At 48.7% G+C, this 23,158-nt stretch overlaps 1 protein-coding gene across 1 annotated transcript; it reads right to left on the bottom strand.

Moving 5' to 3' along the window:
* Window positions 1-1,371: 1,371 nt before the first annotated feature.
* rfx1b (regulatory factor X, 1b (influences HLA class II expression)) lies at window positions 1,372-22,947 on the bottom strand. Its single transcript, XM_029247824.1, has 18 exons — window positions 22,804-22,947; window positions 16,944-17,321; window positions 13,230-13,339; window positions 11,515-11,610; window positions 10,289-10,386; window positions 9,750-10,137; window positions 9,139-9,320; window positions 8,927-9,046; window positions 8,706-8,827; window positions 7,068-7,186; window positions 6,859-6,968; window positions 5,449-5,600; window positions 5,259-5,356; window positions 4,637-4,786; window positions 4,039-4,247; window positions 3,461-3,614; window positions 3,328-3,373; window positions 1,372-3,233 (listed from the first exon to the last, which is right to left on the bottom strand). The coding sequence occupies exons 2-18, from the start codon at window positions 17,311-17,313 to the stop codon at window positions 3,073-3,075; spliced, it is 2,685 nt and encodes an 894-aa protein (XP_029103657.1). The 5' UTR covers window positions 17,314-17,321; window positions 22,804-22,947; the 3' UTR covers window positions 1,372-3,072.
* Window positions 22,948-23,158: the final 211 nt, after the last annotated feature.

Here is a 23,158-nt window from a genome sequence, read left to right on the forward strand (position 1 = left end):
GGCCATGACGGTTTAACAATTACAATATAAAAACAAAGCCACAATCTGACCAATTAAATCAATATATGTATTTTCAAGTAATTACATTTAAAAAGTAAATCTTTACATTTATTTACTAAAATCTCCCATATCGTTTGCTGACTGCAGTACAAACTTGTCGACTGTTGGAATCCTGGTGATGTGTGGACGGCGCAGCTACTCCTTGTGTGTGTGTGTGCATGTGTGTTCGTGTTCAAATGAACCTGTATGTCGCTGTCTGGCCTTCAGCACAAATGTGTTCCAGCTGTGTCTAAATCAGGGTGTTAAAAGTCCTGGTGCAAAATCGTATTTAAAAAAAGAAATGGGTGTTTGGCTGCGAACAGCAGTGTGTGTGTGTGTGTGTGTGTGTGTGCGTGCGTATGTTCTAAGACCATCCTCCGTCTTGCAGTGGGGGAGAGGGCTGTGTGCGGAGTCTGTGGACAGTTTGCTTAGTGGTTGGTCTGGTTTCATGTGTCCTCAGCACCAGCTCTGGGAGTGAAGCAGACAGGACTGTGACTTGGGTGAACATTGTAAACGGTACCACTGAAGTGTCTCAATTCAAGTCCATGGTTGACACATTCATTAGATGAAGAATGCAACCCGTGACGGCACAACAGCAGCGGACATAGATGGATAATGACAGCAGATGGAGATCAAATGTCAATTTGAAAATACTCATAATCCTTGTAGATGAGCTGTGGAACATCACTTGATCACGTTTTTCTTCAGGGATAAAATCGGTGGTTCTGGATGAGGTCAACTAAATAGCCATTGTGCAACAATGGGAATGGTGATTGCAAAGGCAATTTGCACATATACATATATATTATATATATATATATATATATATATATATGCAATGTATATTCTAGTGACTTTATTAGGGTCACTGGGCATCAGCGATTGAATTCCAAACTACCAATTTCAGGGAAAAAAAATCCCTTTTTACACCACCTGGTTTAAACGACAAAGTGGTATTTTCTCGGTCACTTGTTCCATGGCTGAGTCCATGTGTCTAACGTACTGTTACGACCGTTGTCTGTTTGGTCGTGTAAGAATATGACATCTGATATTACGACAGTTTTGTGGTGCATATATTCACAGCTTTCTATGCCTGTTTCGTGTTACAGTTCATATAGATTTTTTTCCTGCTGTTTGGGATGTTATATACACACACACACACACACACACACACACAGTCTGAAGCCGCTTGTCCCAAGCGGGGTCGCGGTGAGCCGGAGCCAAACCCGGCAACACAGGGCGCAAGGCTGGAGGGGGGGGGGGACACACCCAAGGCGGGAAGCCAGTCCGACGCAAGGCACCCCAAGCGGGACTCAAACCCCAGACCCATGGGAGAGCAGGACCCAGTCAAGCCTGCTGCGCCGCCACCACACCCCCCCCCCCGCCTTTGACTGTCACTACAAAATCAAAAATTACCATGTCTCTGACCATGTGCATTTTCAGAAGATTTTAATGCATTAATATCTTAAAATATTTTATTTCCCAAGGAATAGGTCTTGGCTGGTCATATTCACATGTCGAGTCATCAAAAACTTGTATGAGAGAATTCATTTGAAAATGTCCTTGCCGTGTGTCCAGTTTTTACCCTGAAGGACGAACAGCAGACTGGAATTCTGGTTTCAGAGTAGAAATTGACAGAACTGCTGGGCAGCATTTGTGAATATGCATTTTAAAGACAAAAAGTAATTAACACTGAAGTTGAGTGAGTAGAACCAGATGGGATCTATTGGGAAGAGCGAAAAAAGGGGGACAAGTAATGAGTGGAAGATAGAGTGGACTTGATGGTAGGTGGTGGGCAGAGCTCTAGTCTTAGTGGTTCATCCACAGCATTCACCTTTCCTCATACACTCCTAAGTTTAAAAAAAGACAAAAAAGCTCATGATGCTGTCAGTCAGTGGCAGGTCAATTGGAATGACTCCACAAACATCACTGAAGATGAATATTTCTTCACATGGAAATGCTGTTTTTATAGTGATTATGGGTCATTGTGATTTATGTCCAACTCTACTCAGACACCCAAGCCTGAAGGAGACCTACAACTGCGAGGCTCCTGCTCTTGGCCTTGGCTGCCAAAACACAGACACACGCAAGAGTTTAAAACAGCACTTGTAGAAACACCAGGCCCACCGACAGATGATAGGTTGAAAATACTCATTACACACCTCTGCCCCACTGAAAGACAAAGCTAGATCTGTAAAGGTGGCTGTTTGTTTGGCATAGAAATGAGAATGAAATGGAGACAACTGTGAAATGTTTTGGTGGCGTAAAACCGGTGGGGTCTCCGGATCAAATGTGGCGATGACTGTCGAGAGACCGAACGGGCACTAAGTGTTGAGGAAACACACATCAGCTTCACGTGTACAAGGCACACGGCTCGTGCAGATACTGCTGTGTAGCCAAAGGCGAGAGACCGCAGCAAGCGAGTGGAACCTGCTTTGGACCCTTAGCTGTCCAGGTCTGAGTTTTGTGCTCTCCAATCATGAACCCAACATGGCTGATTCCAGTACTGAGTACCAAGTACTGCGACAAGTCGACTTGGGTCACAAAAAGCGTCAACACACTTTTTCAAAGTTGACACTCTTGACAGCGCAAAATGGTACTAAAGAAGCTCATGGCCAAACACCCGGTGACAAGTGTGACCATTGGCTACATCCACACACACTCGAGTCCACAAGCCCCTCCCATCATGCATTCCACAGGCCAGTGGGCTTGAAGGACTTTGACTGACAGGTGAAGCCCCTCCTTTTTAGTCTAGGCCTCAACTTACACACCACCTACTGCAGGGTTTCAGAATCCTTCACTCGTTGTCCAAGTGCCCAGGCATCCCGGGAAGGACTTGTACCTGATGACTTGACTCTCAGGTTGGCTGAGAACATTGTGTGTGTGTGTGTGTGTGTGTGTGTGTGTTACTGTCCTAGGCCACGCATCAGGGCTTACAATTAAAGTGTCCATGTGCCTGTATCTGAGCTCGTATCTGTGTAGCTGTTGAAAGAGTAGGTGCTGCTCTGTGCGTGTGGGTCCGCACGGGTGCTATCAGTTGTCAGCATGGCTGGTGTTGAATAGCGCACTGGGGTCGGTCCGAGCCAGCTTAGCAGGCGGCTCCAGCGACTCCTCCCCGAGGCCAGTGGAATCCGAAGGGAGGGACAGCTCCTGGCACTCGTCCTCGCTCTCCTCCTCCTCCTCCTCCTCCTCTTCTGACAGACACACGCAAAACGGAGTGAGAGTTAACAGGAAGAGAACGGCACAGCCACAGAGAGAGGAGAAAGAAAAAAAGACGCCACCGCGCACCTTTGTCGGGATCCAGCGTGTTCAGGCTTCTGCCCAGACTGGCGAACTGAGGAGGAAGCAGAGACACGGTCGGCATGACCCCACGACATTCCGACACGTTTCAGCCCCGTCGAGTGACTGTCAGCCGCCATACCTCTCCCATGACAGCGATGGGCGTCTCCCCCTTGGCCTGCGCCACCCTGTGCTCAATCAGGTAGTACATGTACTCATCGTACAGCAGGCGGATGAGGTGGAAAGAGCCAAAGCTCGCAGCGCTGCGCAGGGTCAGGTCCCGGATCACCATGGAGCTGGTGGGGAGGGGCAGAGGCATCACCGTGACGTTAGTATTTGGGAAAAGGGGAGAAACAAGATGAGAACTAATTGTTTCTCACATCGGATTTATAATTCCATCCATCCAGTGTCAATAACAATGTGCTCAATGCAGGGACACGGTGATCCAGAGACTATCCTGGAAGCAAAGGATGTGAGGCAGGGTATATTCTGGATGCGACGCCAGTCCATCACTGGGCAATCACACACACACATTCACTCACTGTGGGCAGCTGAGAGCCATTGATCCACTTGAAACACAAGTTATACTGTTAGACTGGGAGGAAAAACACGTACAAATTGCGCACAGCGGGTAGCGCTGGTGCCACCCCATCCGTTATAGAAATCGCAGTAATACAGCCACATCAGCAATACGCAGACTGCAGTGTTGCGGTGTCGCACCTGTAGAAGGACCACTTGAGCAGGAAGAGCTTGGCCGCCTTGGGGAACGCGGGGCTTCCCTGGTACGGCTTCAGCACCTGGGAGACAACGCCATCCAGCCACGCTGCCCACTGCTCCAGCGAGTTCTGTTGCTGCAGCGTGAGCTTGAAGTCCTGCTCGAGTCGCTGCACCACACGGTCCTCACAGCGACACACCCACGACGCCTGCTCCTGGGGGTCCGGAGAGTAGAATCTGAGTGCCAGCAAAGTCCATCCATTGGCAAGTCATGGTCACGGTCACACTAATACACTACACTGGCGCTAACCTACCTGCAAGTCAAGGACCTGAAGGTACTCAACTCTACTGCTACGGGTACCAGCCCTCCCAGCTATCGAGGGGCTCCTGCTAGCACTGCACAGCCACCAACATAGCTACCACACTCCTCAGCCAAACCACTAACCACAGCTACCGTCTTTCTACCGCAGTACTACCCACGCACCCCGAGACCTGTTCCTTACAGCCAGAGACAGAGCTGGAGGAAGAGAGAGAAGCGTCAGGTTGTGGCCGCCGCACGCTGCTACTGCTGCAGGAAGGCAGGGTCAGAGAGCGTGGAACGAACCTGCACGTTGGCGAAGTCCACGCGGTTCAGATCGCTCAGCATCTGGTTGATCTGCGCGGTGTTCTGGAGGACGGCACGCGCCGCCTGGGCTAGGTGGTTGAGGGAGGTGTATCTGCGGAGCGTCTGCGCAAACGCGCTGGCAGATGTCACCTGGAGAGGATCGAGAAGTTCACAAGGCTTTTCTACACAGTGTGTTAATGATTTCCATGTAGTATTTACAAATACAGTTCAACCGAACTCTGATTTCGACTTAAATTACGACACAGGACATACAAACCACAAAAATCTCAGTTGTATCCACAGATTCAAAGTCAATACAGTCCTATATATATATATCAGCATGAGAACTTATTTTATTCATTTATTTAGTGGACATTTTTCTCCAAAGCTACTTAAAGTTATTTACTTATCTGCACAGTTGGATAGTTTTCAGGGTAGGTATCGTGATCGGGGTACTTGAGCAGGAGGCGGGATTCAAAACCTGGGTTCTTCTAGTGCAAGACAGCAGCTCTAACCGCTACGGCACCTGCTGCCCCCAGTATGTTATTTTTAATCAAACTCATCTCTTTCTGTGTGTGTGTGTGTGTGTGTGTGTTTGCTGAAGTACACGCGCACTAGGCACCTTGATTCGGACCATTTCCTCGGGGATGTTCATCATGGCGTTGGTCAGCCAGCTCTCCAAGCTCTTGGCGAAGTTGCGGATGGCTTGCGTTAAGGCACCTATGCGGGGGAGGGGCAGGAGGGAGGACAGCGCGACCCGTCACCGAGCGAGCAGCGAGTTTTGACACGCTTGTCGGGTCGACGGCACTCACTGGGGATGGGCCGCAGCACGTCGGGCACGAGGATCTCCACTAGGCCCTGGTACAGCGTGTTGTCACACTGGCGGCTCCAGCGCAGCACCGGCTCGTACTTACACAGCAGCACCAGGCACGCCTTGGGCAGCCGCTTCTCCGACTCATCGTGGCTGCAGGGAAACGTCAGGGTTCACAGAGAAAGTGTGGGCCAGCTGGGACCAGAAACTTCAGCAATTTACTTATCCAACAGCCCTCCCATAAATAACACATTTTTATTAAAAACCAGGTGGGTTTACTTTTCCGAGAGATGTTTGGAAAAAAACTGTGAGCGGAGTTGAAATTATTCCAAAAGTGTAGCAGGACATCCATGCCACCAAGGGCAACCGACAGCAGCACCTCGATTCTCATGGTCACCTGTGACGTTTCTGTAATGTTCGCTCACGATTTTTTAGTTTAATTACTGTGGCGATGATTATGGCAACCGGGGGCACGGTGGCACAGTAGGTTTGGCCGGGTCCTGCTCTCTGGCGCCTCTGGGGTTCAAGTCCTGCTTGGGGTGTCTTGCAACGGACTGGCGTCCCATCCTGGGTGTGTCCCCTCCCCCTTCAGCTTTGCGCCCTGTGTTGCTGGGTTAGGCACCGGCTCGCCGCGACCCCACTTCGGACAAGCGGCTGTAGACATTGGGGGGGGATTACGGCAACTGCTCACAACTAACTGCAAAAGCCAGGAGTACCAGCAGGTGTTCAACCAAGGCACTGGGTGCGTTCTAAGATGGACACATCATTGGAAGTGGTCTTCTGATTGGCATTCGATCTCTGCCATTAGCCACGGACAGACTCATGTACATTTACTCATTCAGCTGCCGCTCTTTTCCAAAGCAACTTACAATGTTAAACTCTCTACAATTATTGACTCATTTACACAGCAAGGTAATCTTTACTTCAGCAATTTAGGGTAAGTACCTTGCTCAAGAGTTCTAGAGTTAGAGGTGGGAGTCGAACCCTCAACCTTTGCGGCCACTACACTACGCAACCAGATGCCCTACATGGCCTGATTCAATCATGCAATCTAAATCATAAGATTTATCAGTCACCCACCAGTCAATCCACTGATTGATAGAACCATGTTTGGTCGCCAGTTGTTCAGTGAATTATACAGCTGGATGATTTTTACTATATCAGTTCAGTACAAGTCCCTTGATCAGGGGTACTGCAGTAAGAGCTGGGATTCGAACCTGGATTCTTAAAAAGCAAAGCAGCTCTCTAAGCACAACTCCACCTGCTGAGGTGAACCCAAAAGAAACCCAACCCTTGAGCCAGAAACTCTTAAGTAACTGGCCTCAGAATTTCAGCTCCACCTTCTCCACGTTGCCCGGACGTCTACATCTCCCAGAAGGCCCTTGGGGACACGAGACAGCACGCGACTCACACGCTGAGCGAGTCCGCCTCACTAGATGGATTCTCGCTGAACCTCCAGAAGGTCTTCCACAGTGTCTCCACCAGGGTGAACTGTAGGTTGATCATCACATCCAGGATGGCCTGATGGAGAGGGCGACACAGTTAGGGAATGTTACTTGTGGAGCGCTTGCGAACGCGTGGCCTCCGCCGCCATAGAGATGCGTTCGCTCGGCACGGCACCTCGCAGTGTTCCCGGTATAGCAGCTGATAGCTCTTGATGTGCTCCAGCGCTATCCCATCAGGCAGCACTTTGGCCTGGAGATCGATGTCTGAGAACTCAGGCAGGGCACGGGAGGCGTCTGGTGGGAACAGTGAGAACAGAATTATTCTTACACATACAGTCATACCTTGGTACTCGACCGCTTTGAAACTCGTCGAATTCGGTACTCGACGCATTTTGATGCGAAAATTTTGTCTTGGTACTCGTCGTTTGTTCAGTACTCGACGAGCAAGCTAGAACTTGTCGGTGCCGATTGCCTCGTGACTCGCTACCCTTTCCAGTCAAAACAAAGGGTCACGCGGTAACTCTTGCCCTGTGCACATCCCCATGCGGTCTTATCTTAGCTTCTGCGGTCATTTTGTGTATTTTTGCGCTTATTTCTCATCGTGGGGGTGCGGTGGCGCAGTGGGTTGGACCAGGTCCTGCTCTTCAGTGGGTCTGCGGTTCAAGTCCCGCTTGGGGTGCCTTGCGACGGACTGGTGTTCCGTCCTGGGTGTGTCCCCTCCCCCTCCGGCCTTACACCCTGTGTTACCGGGTAGGCTCCGGTTCCCCGTGACCCCGTATGGGACGAGCGGTTCTAACGATGTGTGTGTGTGTGTGTGTGTGTGTGTGTGTGTGTGTGTGTGTGTGTGTGTGTGTGTGTATTTCTCATCGTTGGTCCTAAGAAAATGAGCAGTGACAGCACTGAGCAGGAAAGAAAATTACTTCGCACCACCATTGAGCCAAAAAAAAGAAATAATAGGCAAATATGAGAGCGGTATTTGCATTACTGATCTTGCTTAGGGAATAGGGTATGCCCAGAACAAGGGTCTCCGCCATCATTAAGATTAAAGAAGAATTAAAAATTTTTAGGTTTATTTCTCATGTAAAGTAATGACATACAACCCTGTCTTTTTACATATTGCCCTGCATTGTCTTTGGTTTGGGAACGCATTAAATTTATTTACATTATTCCTTATGGGAAAAATTTGTTTGGTACTCGTCGCGCCTCCCGGAACCAATTAACAACAAGTACAGAGGTACCACTGTATATTTCATTCCTTTATCAGACCCTTTTTTCCAAAGCAACTTACAACATGAAGCTTCTTACAGTGACTTACCCATTTATACACATATACACACACACACACACACACACACACAGTCTGGACCGCTTGTCCCATACAGGGTCGCGGGGAGCCAGAGCCTAACCCGGCAACACAGGGCGTAAGGCTGGAGGGGGAGGGGACACACCCAGGATGGGACGCCAGTCTGTCACAAGGCAGCCCAAGCGGGACTCGAACCCCAGACCCACCGGAGAGCAGGACCCGGTCCAACCCACTGCGCCACCGCGGCCCCCCCCACTTATACAGCTAGGTAATTTTTACTACCTTTCACCACTACACCACCTGCTGCTCTTATTCAAAGACTGAGACAGCTGGTACTGTAGTGGTGAGAGCTGCTGGCTTTGGATTCAAAGATCGCAGGTTGAAATCCCAAATGCAAATAATAATTGTAAGCCGCTTTGGAGAAAAGCGCTAGTAAAATGAGAAAACGTAAAGAATAAACACACCACAAGATAAACTCCGGATGTAAAATCATCCTCCTTTATCACTCACCCAGAAACTGCTGGTACTGGTGCACCTGGGAACTTATGTCAGAAAGGCCGGCCGCCTGTTGCTGCCCCGCCCCCTGGGCCATTCCGTTGGTCATCCCCTCCACCTTCTGCACTGGCTTTAATCTTCGGAAACACGGCGAGAAAAAAAAGGCACAAGTCGCTCAAATGAAACATGGCCGATGGCAGAAAAGAGGGCGAGAATGGCGCGTGCAAAGAGCGAACCTCTGTTTCTGGGAGAAGGGCTGCTGCCGCATGGCCAGGTGCTGCTGGTCCTCCATGAGCCGGAGCAGCGGGGAGCTCGCCTTGATCCGCAGCCCGTAGTAGTGATACTTGGAGTTGCCCCTGAGACACAGATTTCAGGCAGGTAAATATCGACATCCGTCGTGCTGTCGGTCCGCACGATGAGTGGGGTCCGCCCCCTTGGCGATGCCCACCGCGTGCCTAGCCGGCGTGTCCGCAGCCCCATGAACACCGAGCGGATGAGTTTCCCGAAGGAAGCCGCGTTGACTGGCTCCTGCTTCTGCTCCTGGCAGTGCAGCAGGTAGTGGCAGTAGAGCGTGGAGCGGGGAAGACTCACGCCCTCCGCCGTCTCGTAGTTGTCCAGTAGCCACTGCACCTGACGGGAAGACAGAGTGCTCAGTCCCTCACTTCACCACACACATGCATGTGTACAAAATCCAAGTACATATATCCACTCATCCGTCCATCATGCAATCCATGGGTCCATCCACCCTTCTATTCAGCAATCCGTCCATTCTGCCGAACAGGTCCACGATCCACCCACCCACCGATCAATACAACTGCATTCAGCCACCATTTGTTCAGCGAAGATCACGATCAGTCAGTGATGGAAAGCATATCACCTGGGGTGGGGAACATGCTGGACTGGATGCCTGTGAACTGCTGGCCGCTCCCACATACTGTATCGGAGGTTAAACTCTTCACCTGCACCCCTCCATCATCCACAATACGTGCAAAGCGGAGGCAGAGCGCGCGAACACGGCAAGAACACGCGAACCCCATGCCGAGACAAGGCGGCGCTCACCGTGGCGGGTGATGCGCGGATGCTGTGGGAGTAGCTCTGATTGGTGGTGCCGCCGCTCAGCATGTAGTTTCCTTGGATGACGTAGCTGCCTCCGCTGCTGCCGCCTCCCGATGCACCCCCTGCCCCCGCCGCTGCCCCACTGGGCGCGCTGCCCGCTGCCACAGCCACGGTGCCACTCCCGCCTGTGCCCGACGTGGCGTTCGCCACAATCTGTCCCGTCCCGGACACAAACATGGATACGGCGCCCCCTCCCGCCGTCACCGACACGGTCTGCGAGGTGGCCGGCGTGGTGACCTGCGACCCCGAGGCAGGCGGGGCTTCGTAGTAAGTGGTGGCGGCAGACTGGGTGTACAGAGGGGTGTCGGTGTAGGTGTAGCTGCCGGAGCGTCTGCAAATGGAGGGTGCGGGGTTGGGGACGAGGGGGTAGGAGATGACCACGAGGACACGTGAGTACATGCTTACAGGAAGGGCGGGGAGAAGATAGAGAAGCTGACCGGGCATCCCGACCAGCAGCTGGTGTGCGTGCGGCAGACACTCACATGGTGCTGGTGGTGTAGCTGGCATCTCCGCCCTCAACGTACTGCACCTGACTGGAGTAAACGTGCTGCACAGGGACCTGCTGGAGCTGCTGCTGCACCTGAAACGGAAACATGCCGATTTAGAGTAGCAGTGCCCCCTAGTGGGAGGGAGTCCCACTTCACTGCAACACTAACCGCTAAGATATTTATTCATGTAGCTGATGCTTTGGTCCAAAGCAACTTACAGTGTTAAGTCACTTACTGTGATTCAGCCATTTAAACAGCTTGGTCATTTTAAGCGCCTCAGTCAAGGGTTCTGAAGCATTAGGTGGAACTGCACCCTGGTCCTCCGAGTCCAAACGAGACAGCACTAACCATTACACTACTACCCCAGCTATGCAACCGTATCACACACACACACCAATTTACACGATCTTTGTGTATCAGTGTAATCTCTTACACTCATTATTAGTATTCATGTTAATATGACAATCTCTGGATTTCCCGCTTCCTGGAACTTCTGGAAGCCTGGGGACACACGTTTTGTGCTAGTTTAACCTACGATGTGCGGTGGAATACAACCCGCACACACTGAGGGTGATAGAGCCAGCCCGGGACCTGTATACCTGGAACATGTTCACGCAAGACGCTATTCACCTAGGGACCTTCATCTGAACTTTCCGTCATCCTCTTCACACAAACCCTCCAACCTGGATCCCTTCTCTTCCAATAACGCTGGGGGTAGCGCTGATGTCCTACAGCTGCACCTGGTACAGAGACTGTGCCACTGCCACCGGGGAGCAAGGAGCACCATGGGCTGCTGCCCAAAGTCACCTGAGATGGGGCGAGGTGGAGTAGCAGGGGTGGGGGGGAAAGGGCGTACGTGCGGGGGGCACACAGGGCTCCAGGTGCCGCTGCTACCCCCATAGCAGCTCCCATGTCCACCTGTCTCAGTCTGTCTTGCTCTCTGACTCTACAATCTCCTTGGTCTCAACCACATGCTGGTTCTGCATTTGGAAAGATCTTGCTGGCTTCTACAGCCTCCCACAGAGGGATGAACTGTACAGTACAGAATATTTATTCGTTAATATCACAAAACGTGAGAAATTTGTGCTGATCATTACAACGCTTGCTCTGTTATTGTTTGGATCGTTGCAAATCCCACCTACGGTTCAGTCAGAGTTTTACCATCTCAGTACGTTGAAGCTGCTGCGTTAGGAATGTTGAGCGATGTGCGTATGGCTCACCTCCTGAGTCAGGTGAACCGGCTGCAGGTTGGTGACGTTCAGCTGGTTGCTCTGTCCCGTCTTGGCCGCCTGGGATACCGTCTGCACGACTGATCTCTGCAGACAGGGATACAGTGATGTTGCACCGAACGGGCAGAGGGGTAGCTAACGCTAACTCTTTCGCGCCATCAGATGAATTAGCTAAAGATGGGTTAGCTTCTGGTGCAGGTCATGGCGATAGCCCACCTGGACTACTGCAACTCTCCCTGTTTGGTCTCCCAGCCTCTGCCATCGAGGCTCTCCGGCTCGTACCGAACGGTGCCGCACGAGTCGTGAGCTGTGCATTGGCTGCCTGTAGCCGTTCGTATCAAGTTCAAGACTCGGCCTACAAGACCATCGGTGGATCTGATACCTACGAGGTCCGATCACTCACTACACCCCAACTAGACTGCGTTACGCCTCCATTTCTGCCCGCATGGTGGTCCCATGTATATATAAGAGGTCCAAAATGAAAGGTTTCTGCTTCTGGCTCCGAAGTGGTAGAATGACCTCCCCCTCTCACTCAGAACTGCTGAATCCCTCTCAACGGTCACAAAGGGTCTCAAAACACACCTCTTTCAGATGCACTTCTCTCCGAATTCCCTATCGGCTCCGTAAACCTCTGCTCACCTGTTAAAAAAAACACTTTTGTATTCCCTCTCAGTTCTATGGACAGCTACTTGTGCAAAGTGCGCGGGCAAAAGCGGCAATGTTGGACTAAGAGAGAACTGTAATCTGCACCTGTACCTCTCTGCATGTTGGTGTAATGCACTTTTGTTAACTCTGTGCTAGGCTTTGGAGAAGCATCCGCTAAATGAATAAATGAGCTGGCCCCTTTGAACTTGTTGGCTGAGCTAGTTAACTCTAGTAGCTCATTTGAACTATTTACTAACTCACCGATTCAACATCTGAATCACATGCGCCACATCGATGTGCTTCGCAGCTTTAGACCCCGCGCAGACGGCGTGATTAACATTACAACAGTACTCGAGAGGAGTAAATCTGAGTACGTATTAGAGTTTTTCAAGTATCTGATAATTGTTTTCCTCGTGCAAAGTGGTGACATTAATCACAAATACGACTTGAACCCATTAAAAGGCTCATTAAATATATGTGAGCAAAATTCATTTCACTTTGGAGATCAGATTCAAGCCAAGGGCCCGGTAATTCACAGCTGGGTCGGCCGAATCGGCATACGCGTTTCTGATTGAAAGAAATGCTTTTAAACAGAAGAGTACAACTACTTTTTGTGGTAATGCTCACTGTGTCGAGTCCCTCAGATGAAATGCATAAATGTATTAATGGAAATAAAAAATAAAAAGACCATTTTAACTTTAATTACAATGCATGAGCAGCATTTGTAAACAGATTATACAATTATAATTACACAACATTTTATATATGCATACAATCCTGTATTTTAAAAAGCTCTATTATTATATGAATTATTAATGTGATAAATATGAAATGCAGATCATATTAGAGGGGGCTCTATTACAAGCTATACCAAAAGATCCATAATTAAATAAACTTCCACCATGACACAATTTTGGCCAATGATCTTAACGCTGTCGCTGGTAAAATACTATTATATAACACCACGAGTGCAGAAAAGTGCGCCGGGATCTCCGTGTAGAACATGGACGTGTGAGATGCTGCGATGGAGAAAGTGAAACGGTGTGTCGACGTGGCCGTACCTGCTGACCCGCCTGCACCTGCTGCACCACCTGTGTGGGCACCCCGGTCTGCACAACGGGCGGCGGAGGGCTGGAGTCGGACACAGAGTCGCTGGAGTGCAGGGATCCCTCTGGGCAGAGAGGGAGCAACGTGAACATCATAAACATGCTTTGTGACACACACACACACACACACACACACACACACACACACACACGGACGCAATGCAATGACAGTCATCACAGCCACCGCTGCGAGAGAGAGAGAGAAACAACGGACACCCGCATATTGTAAGAATGTGCGGTTGAATGTCAGAAAAGAGACGGCACCCCTGAGACAGATGCCACCAGCACTCGGTTCCCACGGTGAAGCGCTGCCGAGGGGCACTGCAGCTGATGCCCCGTACAGGTACACCTGCCACGGGTAAAAAGACCCGAAGGGGCAGCCGTGAGTCACGCAGCCAGCCAATCAGCATCCGTCTCAGAACTTGGGTCAGAAGCGCACTGGGTTATCGCCCTGGGGGGGTACCTCTGGCAGCGAGCTCAAGGGGAACCTGGGAGGGTGACCTGTACTCACGGTGGCCGCCGTCCAGGCCGTACAACCAGCTGGGGTAGTACATCGCTCTGGGGACGCAAGGGCCGAAGTAGCGGGGCGCTCTCCTACCCCCAGCCTTGCTCCCGCTCCCCCCATGCAGCTTTATATCACACAGAGCGGGGGTAGCCTTGGACAGGTAATCTCTGCAGATGGCGGTGAAAAATCCCCCTTTGTATAAACACGGATATCATGTTGGGCACGGTGGAACGGGGGAGGGAGCCGAGCGCACCACGTGTACACCGGACATTTTACTTACCTCTTGCATATAAAGCCGTCCCACTCGTGCCCCTTTACCGCTGGATGTTAATGTTTGGTGCCCCGATGGTCACCTTTATTATTACTACGTATAATTACTGTTCATTATTTATCTGACACCTTTGTCTGAGGTCACTTACAGTGTTGGGTTTGTACGCATTATTTACCCATTTATACAGCTGGCTCATCTTTTGCTCTCTCAGTTCAGGGAACCAGCTCGACCAAGGGTGCTACAACTGTGGCGGGGATTCGAACCCGGGTCCTTCGATCGCAAGGTGGCAGCTGTAACGACGACAGCACCTGCTGCCTTAGTTTATACTGTGGGGCAACAAACCAAATAGGCTTCTTTCCATGGATTTGAACCCATTTGCATACCATTTGAATACCTATAAATACTATTTGAGAAAGGAAAAAAGAAGCAACTCAAAGTCGATGAAAAGAAAAAAAATAACCTAGTGAGAAGCAGCCATTTATTTTGTCCACTGCAGAGGACATGTGTTTTTCGGCATGGTCTCCCATACTGCACGGGGACACTGTGCGTTTCTAAATGATGCTGTGTTCGGGGACTGGGCTCGGACAACTTCCTAGAAATCCGCAAAATATACCTTTTTTTCCCCCCCATGTTTTGGGAGTTTATGATATTACGGTGAAAAGCCTTTCTTGAACAGGTTGCCCGAGAGCTGCGGGCTGAAATGCGCTGCTGAACAATAAGGGGTTTCGCAGCTCTCAGCGTCTGGTCTCTTGCTCGGTCCCTGAAATGCGACACTGCTGTTACGTGATACGGAGCAGGTCGCTCCACTTATAGACACCCTTGAAATAAACACGCTCTCACACACACGGCTGATCGGCAGAGTGAACGTTTCTTGGAGAGACACGCCGAAGAGCTGAACCTACGCGGTCCGAGCGCCGGCACGAGGGGCCACGGGCCAGCTGGGTTGGCAAGACACCCTGAACCGCAGGAAGGAAATTCAGGAAGGGGCCTGAAAACACATAAGGGCGACGTGCAGAACAGCATGTTAGCATGACGCCGGATGAGACGTAATCGCCAGTTTGGCCAACTTCCTCTTAAAGTGACTGCTGGACTGCTTCTGACTTTGTGTACTTCTTGAAACCAACAAGAAGATCCCATCAGTCAGATATTATTATTGTTATCATTATTTAGCTGAAGCAAAGGTAACTAAAAACAAAAATGGTTTGTATTCGAGGCTTTTTACACTGATTTACCCATTTAAATTTCAACATATCAATGTATCAATGCAGGGGAAATACCTCGATCAAGGGTCCTGGAGCAGAAACAGAGATTTGAACCCGGGACCTTCAGACTCCAAGGGGACGGCCCTAACTGCTACGCCACCTGCCGCACGCCACACTTAGAACCTTGAATTTCCATGTGTCTTGAGCCCATTTCCAGCCCATCCGGGTCAACGCCTCTCATACGTGTAACATGGGGATGGGCGTCTCACTTCGCCACGCAGCCCCAGGTCTTTCCCGGCGCAAACCCGGCCCAGCGAGACCGTGACGGCGACACCCTCTCAATCTTCCCTCTCGCTTCGAAAACGATTTCTAAACAGTAAACAACAACATATTTGGTGGTACTGTGACCCATACGAACACGGCTCGAGGCGCTTTTGGGCAAGCGATGCATGTTCATTGTCCAGGACAAATTACACACCTTTCATAGGAAGGACAGAAATAATGTCTCATATTGTTTATATGGCAATTTATTCAATTGTCCCAGGAACCCTGTGAGCAATTTCTCATCCTGCATCTCAGTGGGACATTTGATCTCAATCATGTCATACATAATAATGTCATTCTGTATTAAATATTAATTGTTTTTAGAAGGAATGGTTCATTTCAAGGGTAACCCTTGCTTTATCCGGCTAAAGTCAACTAATTAAACGGAGAAATTCGGTTCTTAAAGACCCAGAATGACAATATGGGTTATTTTGCATCCACAGTGTTGCCTGAAATATGTAAACATAAACTGTAATTCTGTAAATGTCACCACATGGTGACCATGTCAGGACCAGGTCTCTTACCTTCACACACGTCCATGCTTTGTCCTGCAATGTGGCCTTATTTATACTCTACTTTGGTTACTGCACTGATTCACCTTGGACTTCACGTACTATTGCTCATACCCTCACTCTGATACTGACTTCTGTACATTTTGTGTTCTGCACATATTCCATTGCACGCATCTACTCCTGCGAAAACCACGTGATATTTGTGCATAAAAATAATTCAGTTTAGAAAAGAAAGATCTGTTTTAATTAGAGGATTTCACGGTAAAACTACCATGTTTACACAAGTACACTAGTGGCCCACATTCTTTCAAGCAGCACTGGATATCACTGGCAGTGTCCACGTGAATGTGTGGTTTCCTAAATATAGAAAAACTAAATAACAACAATGGTAATACACGAAAAAAAAAACCAATAGTGCTTCCAGTTTTGTTTAAAGTGAAGAAAGTTTCTGGCAAAATCAATTTTACTATGTGTTTAATTAACTGATATACTGTATATTAATTGCGATATGAAGTACATAACGCTACTTATACTGATGCATCCATTTATACCGCTGAGCAATTGTTACTGTATTAATTCAGAATTCAATTAAGAACCTATCAGCGGCAGTGCAACCAAAGCAGGGATTCGAACCCAGGTCTTTGCATTGAAGGCAAGAGCTCTAACTACTACGCTACCTGCTGTCCTTCGGCCGGTTCCTCCTCTGTTCACTATACAGACCTGCCCTGATTTACTGTGTCTCGCAGGAGCCAATATGTGTGGAAAAACAAACACCAGGGCTACTGTTAGAATGCAAGCGACACACCATTGACCCACACTCTGCACTTCCGTGAATTCAGCAAACAGGTCTCTCACCCGTGACCGTGACCACGATGTACTGTGGTGTGTTCTGCCCGTTGCTGGCCTGTGGCGCGGAGCTCTGTATCTCCGCAGTGACGTACTGCGTCTGGGCGGGTGCGGACTGCGCGGCCACCACCAGGGGACCCCCTGACTTCTGTGTCGCAGTCGGAGCCGCCGGGGCCGCGCCGGGGGGCGTGGTCTGGCCTGCCGGTGGGGCGGCGGCTGGGGGTGGGGTGGCGTTCGTCTGCAGCTCCGCTAGAAAAACGGTGGGGGCTGGAGCAGCGGCTGGCGGAGGGGCGGGTGGCTGTCCCGGGGCCACGCTCAGGGCACCCCCTTGCTGCTGCGGGGGCTGCTGCAGCTCCTCCACGTAGCCTGGAGTCGCCATCACCACGGCTGGAGGTTGATGTGGGGAAGGGGGGGGGTTAACACACACACAGTGAACATGCTACTTAGGGCAACATAACAATACAATAGCTAAACACCTAAGAAAAAGCAAGGATATCTACAATTTAAATTAAACGTGTCAACATGGATTTCCTCTGGGTGCTCTGGTTTCCTCCCACAGTCCAGAGCTGTGTTTCTGGTCAACTGGTCACTCTAAATTGCCCATAGTCTGTGTGTGTGCGTCTGAGCGAATGAATGTGTGATTGTCCTGCGATGCTGCTGTCCCATCCAGGGTGTACCCTGCCCCACAGGATTGGCCCTGGACCACCACATAATGAATGAATAGAATTAAAATTGAAGCAGCATGTCAAAACCCTTAATTAATAATGTTTTAAGGATTCATTAATAAGATATAATATTCAATACAATCACTTGTCCTCCGGGACTGGAATTTCTAGGTTCTGCCAGAATTTGCACAGCACTTGTGTCCTCTTACGGGAACATCTGTGACCTCAACTCTGACCTGTCCGAAAAGGCCACTCCAGACCGCAACTGAAACTGTGAGATTTAAAGAGCTTTGCGGCGTCTGGCTACAGTAACAGTATACAGTGTGGGGGGAAAAAACACGCAAAAAAAAGGCAGTGGAAACTCTGGGTGTTTAACATCAGGTCAGTGTGGGGTCGGAGCTCTGTGGCCATGTGACTGATGTCATGACGAATGGCGCGTGCTCTCCTTCGGAACCACTCTCACATACACAGACATTAGTCCATGGTACATATTAGCCAATGCATCAGTTCTACATCCTAACCTGCCGTCTAAATACCACGGAAGATCACTGCTGTAGTCCAGCTGGCTACAGTGCATCACAAGGTACTGAAAACGTGATGCAAGCTGCTCTTGCGGTGACCAGTGAGCGGGGTCCCGTTCTGGTGTGCACAGGTACATTTACATTTATTTATTTAGCAGAGGCTTTTCTCCAAAGAAACTTCAGATGAACTTTATCTAGTGTTATCAGCCCACACACCTTATTCACTGTAGTGACTTACACTGCTAGATACACTACTTACACTGGGTCGCTCATCCACACATCAGTGGAACACACTCTCTCTGTCACTCACACACCATGGGGGAACCTCAACAGCGTGTCTTTGGACTGTGGGAGGAAACCAGAGTACCCAGAGGAAACCCACACAGACACGGGGAGAACATGCAAACTCCACACAGACTGAGCAGGGATCGAACCCACGTCCTCTCGCACCACCCAGGCGCTGTGAGACAGCAGCGCTACTAGGTAACGCAGGGAGGGGTTCGAGCCGAGCTCCCAACCCATGCAGTGCGACAGCAGGTACCTTCTGCAGCCTTGCAGCCACGGGGAGCAGTGTTCAAAGCCCCCGTCTCCCTCCGAGCGCATCGCTCTCATATTTCTTTCAAATTGTTTTTCCTCATCCCTGGGGGGATCAACTTGCAGTGAGCAGCTCACATGAAGAAGCGCTCAAACATGCTAATCGTATGCAGATGGAATGAAGACCACGCAACTGTGCTTCCAAAGAAGCCTTTTTGAGCGGAATATAGAAGAAATGGTAATTGGCTGTTATCGCCGAAAACGGGCAGAGGGCTGGGGTTCGCATTCGCTTTCCCGCAACACCTTTAACAAGCACTGTCCGTCGCTCGCATGTCGTCCGGGTGCAAGGGGTGAGTCTCCCATTACTGCCGCATCTCAACTTTTAATGACAGCCTTGCAAGTTAAGATCTTAACGCAAACACTTGTGAAAATGCAGACTTCCGTTGCTGGGTTACAACACACAGTCTCTCGACAAGACCAGCCCCTAGAAAAGACCGTGGCCCCTACTGCAAGGCAGTTCAAATGAGGATTGCGAAAGCAACTCACTCACTCTCACTCTCTCTCTCTCTCTCTCTCTCTCTCTCTCTCTCTCTCTCTCTCTCACACACACACACACACACACACACACACACACACACACACCACTGGCAAGGGAATGAAGGACAGAGGTTATCAATCGGTGACTGATAAATACAGCTGTTTGTCCCTAAAAGCCAGCAAGTAAACAAGGGAGGCAGCGAAGAACAGAAGATAGAAATGAGGTTCGAGACCAAAGAATGAGTGTAAGAGAGACTGGCAATACTTGTAGTCAAAACTTTTCATTATTAAGCATGTTTTAATTATGCCATGGTTCTCTTTCGCACTGAGGCCTCTTCGAGCCATCGCTGCTGTCGATTGTACAAAGGGTGTGTAACTGAAAAGTGATAAAAAACCGTAGCGGACGCGGGGTTTTGTTTTTCAGCGGAAAGGCTGTCGAGGAGCTTCCTGGCAACAAACGAAACGTACACGAAGAGAAAAGAGTCTGTGGTGACGTCCACTACGGAACATCGCCCTGTTGCTTCGAAGCCCGAGAGCTGAAACCGCTATTTCTTTTTTTTTACTTCATACGTTCAGAAATTCCACGTGAATAAAAGACAGCGCCTTTTTTAGCGGCAGGTCAAAAAAATTGAGTGCTCAAGGTCAAAGTTCACTTCTTTCAAAGGACACTGCTTGAACATCACATGGATCTGCTGTATACCTGCACATTTAACAAATGCTTTCAATAAAATAGAGAGCTTTTATGCTGACAAATTTTACTGACAAACATCAGAAAACTAATCTTAAAGTTAAAGCACATCGGGGGAGTTTTAAATATTCATATTTAAATGTGGTACGCTTGATACGTGCATTTTTTTAGCAGCTGAATTCACATATACACATCAAATTAATTACCTTCCTGTAATATATTAAGACCTTCTGCTGTGGGGGTCTTTTGTTGCCTCTTTGTGTCCCACTTGAGTTCTAAAAAAACCTTGAAAAAGGAATAATGTGCCTCTACCCACAATTACTTTTCTTAAGGATTACTTGACCTAACAGACTCTGGTTCCTCATACAGAATTCACCTTAATTGCATGGAATCAAAGACATCAAATAAACCTTTCTGTTATATTACACAAACGCTTTAATAATGAATTTCACAGTTAACAGAGTACCAACTTTACACGCCTCCGTCGCTGCCTGCTCATCCTCCTCACAAGGTGCCTAAAATCTAAAGCCTGTCTCTTCTTTTGGCCCCAATGCAGCTGAATGAGCTCCCTCTCTCCCTCAGTACTGCTTAATCCATCTAGGATTCAAGAAAGGTCTTAATTCTCATCTCTTTTGAACCCATTTTCCTCTCAAGCTCCTGAAGCCTTTGTATCTTAGTTCTCCACCACCTGCTACTTTTTATCTACCTATTTAACCATCTGCATGACACTTTAGTAAATAACTACCGCAACACGTGCGCTATGACGAATGACTATCAAACAGGCTGTGCTTCAATAATCGTATGTACGAATACGAGCCCTCGGTCTGTAGTTGGTGAACTTTTGATTACTATAAGCTGCATGTTACTTTGGAGAAAAGCATCAGCCAGATTCTTAAATGTAAATCCAAACTGGAATTTATAAATCCCTGAATTATCAACGCGCTGCATGAAGGATGTGTTGAGGGGATAAACAGTGTGGAATCACGTCAAACCTCTACAGCCAAATAAACCTGACGTTCATTTCTCAGATGATTAAATATTTAGATATTAAATGTGCTCACCTGTCTTTCAGTATGTAAATAGGCCAGCGAACACAATCTGTACCCTGGGAGTGGCTTTAAATCTTTTGCACGAAATCAGTCAAAGAACAAAGGAATTTAGGAAAATGATGGAGAGCAGTAACTCGCTTCAGGACACTTTTAGTGGTGTTTTTGTCTGAACTTGTGAAACTGTAGGAGTGATACAAACACACACATACACACAAAGGGCTTGTGCATGTGAACTTTTTTTTTTTAAACTCTTAATTTTCCTCAGTGGCTCCAATCAGTAGTTAATTATTGGTCCAATATGACATTAATATTACACCACTTCTGTATATTTGCATGTCATTCACCTCATATATATATGGTGTTGTTCCGCGTTTATGAAAATGTGATAATTTAGGGTTACTGCTGGGACTCACTGAGGACATGACTATATTAATGTGTTGTGTATCTGTGTATGTATTTATTAGTATTTCCTCGAGGCTCTGCAAGCCCATTCATTCCCGTTGGATTCCCCATCCTTCCGAACTTCATACATGTCTACGTGTGACAGCTGTAAACGAACGTGTGCGTTTTAAATGACACTTTCCGTCGAATAAATTTTACTTCAGGTAATTTTTGCGCCCTTTGTTTTGCAATGTTTGCATTTCGTTTATAAAACGCTGAAAAGGGTTATATGTAGTTTCCAGACGACATGGGGGGGGGCATCACCTGAATTCCAAGGTTGCAAAGGTGTTTCTTCTTTGTTTGTTCTGACTGTTTTGATTTAAAAAACACAAGCCCATTTTGGAGGTTACTATTAATCTGTTAAATAATAGCCGCCTTGTTGTGCTTGTTTTAATTATCTAAATAATTAATCCAACTACTTTTTCCTCAGCCACAACAAAACTCACCGTCGTGTAAAAAGCGAAGGACTGCTGCCAAAAAAAACAGTGCGCGTATTGGCTAATAAATAAATTATACGTTTAAAAACCGTCGCATTGTGAACACGGTTTAAAAACACTGCTAAATGTTAATTCTTATTCACTTGTCAACGGGCAAGGCTCGCGCTCAGGTGACGAGCTGAACACCGAACCCCTCCTCCACACCGTAACTGCTTTCCGCTCGTGACGGCGCGCGGCGATCTGTCCCCCTTTCACTTTTGCAAGGATTTGCATAACCGCTTTTTCTCATTGGCGCTTCCATTGTTAGACTCCTTCTCCGATTGGCCGCCGTGGATGTCAATCACGCCCGGCGCCTCCTTAGCCACTCCTTACTCTTTACACCACCCCCTCCCTATTCCACCCCTCCCTCCTGTGACAGCCGCGGAAGATGATCTGGCAAACCATATGCTACGACTTTCACTGATTAAGACAAAAAAACTTTTATCTCAAAAACTTTCTATATAAACTGATACATTTTAAAATGTATGTACTCTTACATGAGTTGGAAATACCCACACGACGGCTATTTAAAGTGAACACACACAAAAAAAGGGGATTTCCTACAAATACATAATTTCCCGCACACGGAACAGGCTCCATTAAATAACGCGTCGCCTTTCTCTAGTTACACTTTCGGCTTCCCGAGCCTAACATCGAGTTTTTCCAGCCTTACCAAAAAACACAACTAGCTCGCTAAAACAAAAGTACGTCGACCACACATATTCCAACACCCGCCATTTTGTACTCCAATCACGGATTTGACATCGTCATAACAACCGCATGCGATTGGAACGCGGCCGCGCGCCGCCGCCGCGCTCGCACCTCCGCCTCGTTCCAGAGCTAGCTATGCGATCGGGGTTACGGAACAACAGACGACAAAAACCAAGAACAGCAGTATTTCCTTGCGTTTTCATTTCAAACATCAGACGACGAAGAAATAAAGTTGTTGTTTTTTCACCTCTAGTCTCCAGTGGGGGGGTTCCCTTGGTATTTTCGACGTTGTTTTTTTAATGTTCGGGTTGTTGTTGTTGATTCTCGTTGCTGGGTTCTTGTCGCCAGGACTACCGTGGCTATGGCGCTTCGTCCTCACCGGGGCAACTGTTGCTACCCACCTGCTTTCTTCCCGCCCTCTTCCTTCATTTGATTGGCCAGACTGGAAAAGCGGGCCCTAACCTGTCGTAATCCTATTGGACAATTCTCTTTTCAATAATGTTTTCATTTTTTTATTCGCGAAAAACTGTTGTCCATCATCCGCAGCAACTGCGCAATTTGAGCGCACCTTATGTTCTTATTGGATTGGACAATTTAGCCGT

The sequence above is a fragment of the Scleropages formosus genome, chromosome 2 (assembly GCF_900964775.1).
Source record: "Scleropages formosus chromosome 2, fSclFor1.1, whole genome shotgun sequence".
NCBI lineage: Eukaryota > Metazoa > Chordata > Actinopteri > Osteoglossiformes > Osteoglossidae > Scleropages > Scleropages formosus.